The sequence below is a fragment of the Echinops telfairi genome, unplaced genomic scaffold (genome assembly GCF_000313985.2).
Source record: "Echinops telfairi isolate 266 unplaced genomic scaffold, ASM31398v2 ScPeMD7_5592;HRSCAF=6446, whole genome shotgun sequence".
In the NCBI taxonomy this organism is placed as follows: Eukaryota; Metazoa; Chordata; class Mammalia; order Afrosoricida; family Tenrecidae; genus Echinops; species Echinops telfairi.
Genome location: NW_022109491.1, coordinates 45,023,726 through 45,034,432, shown reverse-complemented (window position 1 = coordinate 45,034,432; position 10,707 = coordinate 45,023,726). Strand labels below are relative to the sequence as shown.

General features: G+C 40.3%; 1 protein-coding gene and 1 non-coding gene across 3 annotated transcripts in view; both read left to right on the top strand.

Moving 5' to 3' along the window:
- Positions 1 to 10,707, top strand: part of SNX5 (sorting nexin 5) — a 28,408-nt gene that overhangs the window by 1,454 nt on the left and 16,247 nt on the right. For both annotated transcript variants that reach the window (XM_045295266.1, XM_045295267.1), the window contains exons 3-4: positions 7,843 to 7,947; positions 8,886 to 8,996. In XM_045295266.1, coding sequence (XP_045151201.1) covers positions 7,843 to 7,947; positions 8,886 to 8,996 — 216 coding nt within the window. The remainder of the gene's footprint in view (positions 1 to 7,842; positions 7,948 to 8,885; positions 8,997 to 10,707) is intronic.
- On the top strand, positions 891 to 1,124 carry LOC115871395. The gene has a single exon (XR_004047270.1). It is a non-coding gene; the product is annotated as a small nucleolar RNA SNORD17 (small nucleolar RNA).

Here is a 10,707-nt window from a genome sequence, read left to right as displayed (position 1 = left end):
TTTTAAACCCACAATAGGAGCTTCATGCAATTCTTTCTGGAAACATCTAAAAGTAGTTTCCTCCAAAAATGTAGCCATCACATAGAAGTTTTGACAGCAGCTTTTACTTTGGTGCAACCTTCGTGTAGTTTTCCTAGTTCACAATCCGTTTTTTAGGGAAGTGTTTAAAATTATTTTCCTCAAGCCACAGTCTTAGTTAATTGCAACTGGTGACCATACTGCTTTATAATGGCTTCCCGCCATCCGCGTCCTTCAGTAAAATCAAAGGATTATGGAACCTGTTTTCTGTCTCCTGGGTGAAGTAACGACAGGAACTCTGTCCCTATCTTTAATAAAAAGGATTAATGGAATTTTTTTCTTCAGTTTTATTTTAAGCAAGAACTAATGAAACAGTCATTTTGCTTTGTGCTAATCCAATGTATTCTCACATTCTGTCTGACATTTTAATCAAATCTATAAGTGACTTTACACTCCTCCAAAATAGAGCCCACAAGTGTGAAACAATAACAGGCCAAATCTTGCACAAATTATTCTGTAACCATAAAAAACTTTTTGGTTTCTGAAAATGGTTTAGAATTTTACTTTTAAATAATTTGTGGTTAAGTTTTCTGATTTGCTTTGGTTTGTAATTTCCACGATAGTTCATAGGTTTGCTATGGGTTAAGCTTTAACATATGAAATAGGGAACATAATTTAGACATTTGATTGCTTGGACAATATGTACCTGGAAACTAGATAAGCAGAACTGAAGGGAGGGGAGGAATATTGTGCTGAGACACTTAAGACTTGTGAACTCTCTTGGGATTAATCCAGGTATCTAGTAATTAGCTTTTTTTTCCTTGAAAATAGTTATCTTTTGGACTCCCATGTTGGAATGGGCTTATGGACTTGTGAAATGATGATTCAGTTTATCCATTCGCTGAGTGCGCTGAACTGACCTCTTTCCAGGCCTGGGTTCCTGTTCTAGGAACTAAGGCTATGTAGCTATCAAATGCCCTGCAGTCTTGCTGTGTTCTACAGTGGATAGCTGTGCTTTGGTAGACTATTGGTAAGAATAGTTGGTGTCAGCAGAGATGAGTTCCTGAGTCTCATCTCACCAAGATGAATGGTGGAAATCTGATCACTTGCTACAGCCCTTTTAAGCTTACAACTGAGCACATGACATCAGAAAATCCTTAGTTCTTTTTTGACTTTGAGGAATGTAAGGTACAGTTGGGAGTCAGCACAATACTTGAAATATTTTATCTTATTGGATGGAAGTGGGGGTGGTATTAGAATTTTGTGCTGAGAACCTCACTCCCAGAAGTTGAAATAGTATCAAAATAGTATGTATTGGGTGAAACTTAGTCAGAAACTTGATAAAATCTAGTGTGACAATATTTTTGGGTTTTCTTTTAAAATTTTTTTCAAAATCATTTTATTAGAGTTTTATTTCTTAATGGGGTATTGGAAACACTCATGAGGGTTCAGAAGGTTATCTGGTTACATGGATGCTCTTGCCCTATATAGACCATTAAGCCTTTTCAAGAAGTTTCACAGTTAAACATACCACAGGAAGCTGCTTTGTTTTAATCATAAGCGTGCAGGTTTCTTAAAACCTGAAGCATTTGCTTTCACTTTATAAGTGAAAAACCCCTTAGCTCTTCAAATGATTGTTAAATTACTCTGATGGGGAAATTTAGGAGGATGAAACTCAACAAGTTTGGTATATGTTAATTGGGGTGGGATGATTTGGAAGATGCTAACAGTGTGGTAGTATAGCACACTTTGAAGAATGCCACTTGCCTCCTAAGAACTTTGAGTGACTAAGTACTGTGACACAGGTCTGGGGATATTGCTGATTAAACGAGAAGAAATGCTGAGCTTTTACTCTCAGCTTGGTGCTTCTGAAGTTAAGGCACAAGTACTGGCTTAGAAGCTATAAACATTTCACAATGCTTTACTCCTGTTTCATCTGATACCTTATATATGCCACCATGATACGAACGTTCATTTAGCTTATGAATGCAGACCATTGAGTTATTAGTGGTCTATATGCTCAGGAATTTCACTGACCTTTTCAGAAGATTAAGACAAATGCAACTGACATAGAGTGGATTCCAACCCATAGTGACTGCGCTGCAGAATGAAACACTGCCCTGTCCTGAAACAATTGCAGCAGCCTCCCGATTGTTCTTATGATTGAGCCCATTGTTACAGCCAGTGTTAATCCAGTTCTTTGAGGGTCTTCGTCTTTTTGCTGCCCTTCCACATTACCAAGCATGATATCCTCCAGGGACTGGTCTGAACACGTTCTTACATGGTGTGTAAGGCAAAAATCTCACCATCCTTGCTCTTAAGGAGCACTGGCCATGCTTCAGAACAGAGATCCTTTTTGTTTAAATAGATTTATTTCTTGCAGCTTTGCCGTTTGGAGGATGCAGTTCAGTAATGAGAACAATCTTAGAGGAGGTGTGGGGATGGGGTGAGGTTGCTGGCTCCTTCAATGGATGGAGGAGGTTATAAGGGAAATGGATTATGCAAGGGAACACATTACAGGTGAAGACATCCATCACAGGAAAGGGTTGTGCTGTAGGTAATACAGTAATGGGAGAGGGTGATCTAGGGGTACACATGCTATAGGAAGAGGAGGGAATAAGAGTACACGTGACAAGAAGGGTAGACCCTAGTTTCATGATGGTGGCCTAACCTTGATTGCCTTAGGGTAGAGAATATTTAGCCTAAGCTTTCAGGGGAAGCAATCCGCTGGCGCTAACAGCAGGGAGTGAGCCCTGCCTATTGTGGGAGGGACAATGATGTCTCCTTGCTCTGGATGGCTGGAGTCTTCAGGGAGATAACTTGACAATCATTTACCATTAGTTGCAAGCAGTGTCCTAAGTCTAACATATTTGGGGGAGATGACGGGAGAAATCTGTTTCCCACATTTTAGTGCTCAAAAGGTCCTACCTTTTTGAGTACTACCTGTGTCTTGTGCCACAGATTTACCCAATGCAAATCCTTTGATCCCTGATTGCCTCTTCCATGAATTTTGATTGTAGATCCAAGAAAAAAAAAATCGACTGGTTTTTTCTCCATTTATCATGTCAGTCATAGATGTTCGCCTGAGAATTTTGAGTCAACCCACACTGAAGGTTGCAATCCTTCGTCGCAAGTGCTTCAAGTCCTCACTTAGAGCAAGGAAGGTGTTTCCTGCATTTCACAGGTTGTTAGAAACCTTACTCCACATCTGATGCTGCATTCTTCATATAATAAAGTTTCTCTGATGATTTGCTCAGCATACAGATTTGAATAAAATTGGTGAGGAGGATAAAAATAAAACTCTGGTACACACCTTTCCTGATTTTAAGCTATGCAATGTTCCCTTGTTCTGTTCACATAACTGCCCCTTGACCCATGTGTAAATGTTCTCTGGAATCCCCATTCTTAAGGTTCCATAGTCCACACGGTTCAAGTCCTTTTCATAGTCAATACATACATCTCTCTGATATTCTCTGCTTGGAGCAAGATCCACCCGACAGCAGTGATATCCTGTTTCATGCCCTGTTCTGAATCTGGTCTGAACTAATGGCAGTTCCCTCTCAATGTACCGCTGGGATCATTTCTGGATGATCAGAACAATTTTACTTGGGTGCAATAGTTAGGGCATTCTGTTGGGTCGCCTTTCTTTAGAGAGGGCACCAATATGGGTCTCTTCAAGGTGGCCAGCTAGCTGTCATCCACATTTTCCTGTTATATAGCCAAGTGCTTTTCGCTCACTATTTCCTGCTTATTTCAGATGGGATTTTTGATTGGCTCTTTCTATGGTGCCAGATGTCTTCTGGAGAAGTTCAGTTTCTATTTGTGACATCACGCTCAAGGCAAAAGTGTTTTCCATATTGACAAGAAAGGACAGCAATAGTCTGCTTTTAGCTATAGTTTGGTGCCATTTGACCAGTAGATAATGGTTCAAAGGCATGAAGAATGGCTATTAGCTCATAGCTTTGACTTCTCCTTTTACTGGTCTGCATGGGAGTCCTGGTAGCATGGAGCTAAATCACCTCTGCTAACCAGAAGTCTGCTCAATCCAATCAGTTTTTTGGGAGAGAGATGGGCTAGTCTGCTTCCATAGAGATTACTCTTGGAAGCCACACAGGCTATTTGTAGCTTGTCCCATTAGGCATGCTGTAGAGTTGGGATTTATTGGACAGCCTTGGGTTTGGCTTGGACTTTGAAGGCCTAACCCGAATCTCAAAGGTACATTCCATGGAGAGGTCTCACACTGGGTGTCTGGTGTGTGAGTTAAAGGAGGAAGTTGCCATTCTGTTGGGCCAGGCTCTGCCCAGCTCCAGTACCAGTGTATTTTCAGCTGGCCCACATTCATTCTTATACTTGGATCTGGCTGGCTTTACCAGAAAAACAATGTAAGAGGTTGTCAGTTTCTGTCAGGAATTTACAGGAATAACCTAGGTTGTGGAATGGCTTCAAGCTCAAACTTGCTGCTACTGAAACTGCAAAATTCAGAAAAAAATCTGTTCATAACTGCTGATGGTCAAACCAAAAACGCGACTTGAAAAATCCTGCACATCAGAGTGAGCCATTGCATCTCACTGGACATGGGTCATGATTTGGCTTAAGCACCACTAAGCAATCACGCTTGTGTAGGCTGTTAAAACATTTGACACTGTGCTTGTCTCCCACTTCATTTGCATAAAATGGAGCCATGGCTCCAAAGAAAGTGATACCAGCAGTAAAGTGAGGAAGAAAATTGCAAGCCACAATAGAGTTAAGTTGCAAAATTTGAACAAGATCCCTACTTGTCTGATTTGGCAGCAGAATACAATATGTCCCAAGTTAGTGCTACAAAAATTTTAAGGGAAAAGTTAAGGGGCCAAAGGTGAAATCGTTAATTGTGAAACAGCCTAGACCATTTAGGAGGTTGAAAATGTATTGGATAAATCAGAACTCGGTGATAGCTATCAGACTGATATAAAAAGGCTAAAACCCTCCATAGTGACTGAAAGTCCTGGAAAAATTAGTTTGTAAGTGTAGCTTTGGGGTCTTGGAGCCAATTGTTTGGTTTTCTTTTTTTTTAATAGGTCATTTTACTGGGGGTTCTTAGAGCTTTTAACAATCCATACATCAGTGTATCAAGCATATTTGTATGTTTGGCGATCACTATTTTCTAAACATTTTCTGAGTCTAGTGTCAGCCTCTCTTCCCCATGACCCCTTGATAAATTATTTTCATGTCTTACACTGACTGCTGTATCCCCACCCCCGGTTGTTTTTGCCCCCTGGGGGGGCGGGGCCTCTGTGATCATTGTGATTGTTCTCCTCTTCCCTCCTATTCCCACCTTACCCTCTTGGCATTGCTGCTCCCATTCCTGCCCATTTATACTTTTATCTCTTATTTGTGCTTGTGCACATGCTCTGCTCTAGGCTGCAGTGAAAGGCAGCACTGGGGTCATGATAGTGGGGGATGAAGAAGCCTCAAGGAACCAGGGGCATATTATGTTTCATGGGTGCTGTATTGTGCCCTAGTTGACCCATCCCAAAGCTGATGGTGCTCGTCTATCAAAAGGTATACTGGCTGGGGTTTTAAAGGCTTTAAGCTAAACAAGTGGCCATCTAGCAGAGAAGCAACAAAGCCTATAAGATTTCCTGTTTCTTAATGGGAAAGATATATTTGGAATGAATTGAGTTCTAGAACCCAGATAACATTAATTCCTGGAATGGTGGTTCTCTCCTTCCACTCTCAAGGGAGGGAATTCACACAGAAATCACACATGGTTCCAAAGCCCCTGGGGGAAATGAGGGAGGAAAGTAATCTTGAAAAAAAAAAAAAAAGCCAGTGGCCATTCTTAATCCAGGAAAGTGTACAGAGAGGGGATCATCATGATGCTGAGATGGACTAGGGGATATTCTGGACCCCTGACTCCTTGAAACCCAGGGGGAAATGGTTCCAGTTTATCTCTAGGGTCCTCGGTCTCACAATATCACTTCCCCAGGTGAAACTTTTATCCAGTAGGCTTACAACAAGGTTGTCAGCAGTGAAACAGGATTCTGAGATGTGACCTTGTGTTAGTCTTGGCCATGTTCTGGGCTGAACAGTTTGATTTAGCCAAGATTTTTGCCCAGTGCTTCTTGAAGCATCTTGATGGCCTCAGCCTCACCGTTGTCGCACAGGCTTCTGCCGCTGTTCCTACTCCCCTTTCTAAAAGAACTGGGCCTGCTGGGCTACTTGTTGGCTTCATTAGCAGTGGTGAGCTCTCAGATAAAGCTCAGCTCTGTGGCTACACCATCCAGATGTCTTTGACCCTCAGCTCAGTAGGGACACATGAAGCTGATGGCAATCAGCTTGAAGCATTGAACTTGGCCATCCACCACATGCTTAAGCACTTTACTGAGGATGGATGACAGCATTTTTTCAGTCTAGCCCTAGGTGCTGGTATGTGTTGGGATGTTCTAAGATGTTGAACTGAGACTGAAGTCGCCATCTGTAGATTTTTTGAACTTGTGGAAATTTTGGGGCGGGGGGGTGGTTGAGGTGTCAGAGTGTCATAGATGATGGGGATCCTGAAGTGAAGGCCCTCAGCCAGTATGGTGTTTTGGCACACACCACGAATCAGATTAAAGAAGATGGTACTGCTCCTGCCTTCCATGGTGACCAGATGCCCTGGCTCTTGCCCCAGCAGCAATTTCAGCACCATGGGCATGGGAGCCAGCAGACAATCATCCCACTAAGTCCAAGTTTTTATGGCCATGTTTGCACTGGAACTCAGTGGGTCTGGCTTGCTTGTACTCAGTTCCTGTTTAGAGGTAGCACCCTTCATACGAGGGACCAAAGTCTGCAGTCTTCAGCTATATTTTGAAGTTACTGAGTGCGGTGTTTGTCTAGTGCTATCAGGAGGAAGGAAGTTTTTTTTATCAGCACGGTGTTAGAGCTAGAAGTTGAGAATCATGTGAATTGTCCTGACCTTGGAATTTTATCTTTGTTTGCAGAGATCTCCTAAGTAAGTGGACGTGTGCACATTAAGCCAAGCTAGCAAGTATTTCATAGGAGTCATCAAGAATTGTTTTAGGAAGAAAATTACTTACATTGAGATGTTAGGGGCCATTGTTAACATTTATTGTGGGTTTTTTCTTTTTGTGGTTTTATAGCTCATGTTGAAAATTATTTGGGGAAGATTAGTAAAGCCTGGTTTCACAGAAGTTCTGTGCTGCCTTCAGGCTTTGCTATGCATCAGTATTGACTCGATGGCAGTGAGTTGTTTTGTATTGTCAGTTTAGTCCCATTTATATTGTTAAAAGCACAAAGTACAAGGTAGAAAGTCTTAACTAGTTAGACTACACTAGTATTTGGATTTAAGAAGGCTTCCTTGTGGAGAGAAAATGTTTTGAGAAACGATGTACAAATGCGCTTTACACAATTGATGTGTGTATGGATTGGGATAACAGTTGTATGAGCCCCTAATAAAATGTTAAAAAAAAAAAAGGCTTCCTTTCATGATTTTGTTCTTTCTAGTTCTTCATGCATTTGAATGAATTCTCTTGTAGCAATAAGGCCTATATGGTATTTGAGAGGCCTTCAAAAAGTAATTGGGAAAATTCCGTTATTTTTCAATTCAGTTTTCCCACATATTTTTTAATTATCCCCCACCCACGTGTTGAAATAATTCAGTTTCTTTTTCGTAGTATAGGGTACTATAACTCATATATGAAGAGATTTACCTACAGCTAAGGTACTTACTGACATCTCAAAACAGTGGCTTTATTCTAATTTTCTCAGACTACTCTCACTTTGGAATGATGTGTTTTAAGGCTAAAAATTTTAGACTTAACATTTTTAAAAATTGTATTTCAGCTTAGAGCTGTGTCTGTGGACCTAAATGTCGATCCCTCACTTCAGATTGACATTCCTGATGCGCTCAGTGAGAGAGATAAGGTCAAATTTACAGTGCACACAAAGGTAAGTAGCAGCATGACTTCAATCAAAGTATTGTTAGATTGCAGTGTACTTGAGAATGGGGGTACAGTAGATTCCTGCAACTGTAATAGTTTCTCATTGTTTCATGGGGCTCTGCTGCTCTTGGAGTGAGAAAAGGGCAGCCCGTCTTGCTCGTCCTTGTAGTAAACACCTATACACGTTTCGGCATCATTCCCCCTCAGTGGTGGTACCTTAGAGCTTTGCTAAAGAACCTGTACTCTGAGGCTCCTGATGAGCACACGTAGTGCAGTGCTGTAGTGTACATTCGCCATCGCCAGCCTGCTCTCTGTGAGCTGGAGCTCTTTCCCCCCACCCTGCGATTTTGAATCTGATTTTGAATTTTGTGGGGAAAACCATAATTTTCTTAATGAGTCTTCAGAACATTGTTGGCCCGTTTGTCTTTCCAGATTAGTTACTAAAAATTTATTGAAATTTTTCATGCTAAGCACTTTTCTTAGGGCTTTACACCGTTTTATATGTGAGGAAATGAAAGCATACACTTACTTAAAGTAACTGAAGCGTACACTTAATGTAAAGTAAGCAGTTTGATGCACAAGCATATGGTTTGATCTCAATAAATTTTCAAGCTGTATGTCAGGTCCTTGGCCGTGCATTAACTAGGTCCATGTTTCATTTTGTTCAGCCTTTTAAAATAGAATTGGGTTGTAGTTTAATCTAACTTTTTCTCATCTTTCATTGGTTGGTTGGTTACAAGTATCAAAAGGTGGTCTCATGAAATGTATTCTTTACGAACAGATTTTTTAAGAGCAAGCAGGATTATAGATATGTGTAGTATTCATGGAGAGATCATGTTTTGCTGCTTGGTTCTTTACTGGTTCTCACTGTGATACTGTATTTATTGTTGTAGTATAACTCAGTATACCTAAGCCGCTTTAAATAGAGTTGTGGTTTCTTCACAGACAACACTGTCCACATTTCAGAGTCCAGAATTTTCGGTTACGAGGCAACACGAAGATTTTGTGTGGTTACATGACACTCTTATTGAAACACCAGATTATGCTGGACTTATTGTAAGTATATTTTAGATAGAAAATCAAGTCAGGTAATTTCTGTAACTAGATTCTTCTACCTTGCTATTTTGTTTAGAGTCTTAAACACCTTTTATAGTGCTTATTGTGTCTTTTTATTCCTGGACTGATTCATAGTCTTGGAAACACACATGCAGTTCCACTGTCCTCTATAGGGTCGCTGTGAGTCAGAATTGATTCAGTGGGAGTCAGTTTGTTGTTCTGTGATAGATAAATATATATGCTAGTTTCCTTCCTAGAAAAGTCTTTAACTGGAGAATAGTGTTAGAGCTATGAAATGACACATACTTTCTGTATCATTTAAAAGGGTATGAACACTAATGATTTAAATCTGTAATGAGGTTTTTTTTATTCCTCTAGTGTCTTGCACACTTGAGGTCGAATTTTTCCTCTTGAAAGCTTTAATTGGTATGCAGTAGATTCTCAGAATTGGTATAGCCTGTATTCAAGAAGGAAGTTGTCTCAGATCAATGCATGAGTTTTTGTTTTAATCTTATATTTGTAATAAAGGCTTACATAGTAGTTGCGGTTCCCATTCCTCAAGTTGTTCATTGATATTGGTTATATTTGTGATGTGTGAACATTATAATTTTCATTCTAGTCATTCTGTTAATATAGTCGTCGCCCATCCCCCACCCCCCCACTGCTATCTCACCGTTGCTTTAATGTTATTGCAAATTGTTTGGTTTCATAGGTGATTTTTTTTTTTAAGAGAACACAGATATTTGTTATTTGTGAGCCAATATGTTACGTATCTATAAGGTAACTTTTTAGGGGTTCAGTTCACTTTAAGGTTTGAAGAGTGCGGGACAGTTCCTAGTGACCCCAACCTTTTCCCCCGGATTTTTAATTTCACTGAAACTGTATGGAAACTCAGAGGAAAAAAAACTACTTTTGAAGATTATTAGTGTTTAAGATATTATATCAGGGCAAAAGTTTCAGGAAATGAATCTGTTTCAGTTGAGTAGGTTTGGTGCTCTTTAAAATTAGGTTTTCTTTAAAGTATTTGAAGTGTAGCTCCCACACATTTCTCCTATTCTGTCCAGGTTCATCCATTGTGATCCTGATTAAAGTCGTTAGTAGTTTCACTAGCCGGGCAAAATTTACATCTCTTGGTCTCAGAGTATGTTTCATGTATACTTTTGTTTTGCCCCCAAAGTCTAATTTTTTTGAGTCTTTAATTTCTTTTGCCCTTGGAAAGTGGAGACCAATCTTAGATGGCCACTAGAAAGCTTTAAGAACCCCCGACAGTACTAGGATGCACAGCATAATTTTTTAAACTGTTGTTAGTAAGTGCCATCGAGTGGACACTTACTATAGCAACTTTACTCATAGCAACTTTAGGCATAACAGAACAAAACACTGCCCCATCCTGTGCCATCTTCACAATTGTTCCTAGATTTGAGCCCATTGTTGCAGCTGCTGTATCAATCCATTTCATTGAGCCTTGCTCTTTTGGGCTGTCCCTCTGAACAGGTTTCTCCTGACAACATGTCAAAGTATGTAAGATGTGAACTCAACCTTTTCTCTAAGGAGCACACTGACTATACTTCTTCCAAGACAGATTTGTTTGTCCTTTTGACAGTACACTAGCCCCACAATTCAAGCACACCAGTTATTCAGTGTACACCTCTCACATACATGTGATGCAATTGAAAAAGAATACTATGGTCTAAGTCAGGTGCATCTATGT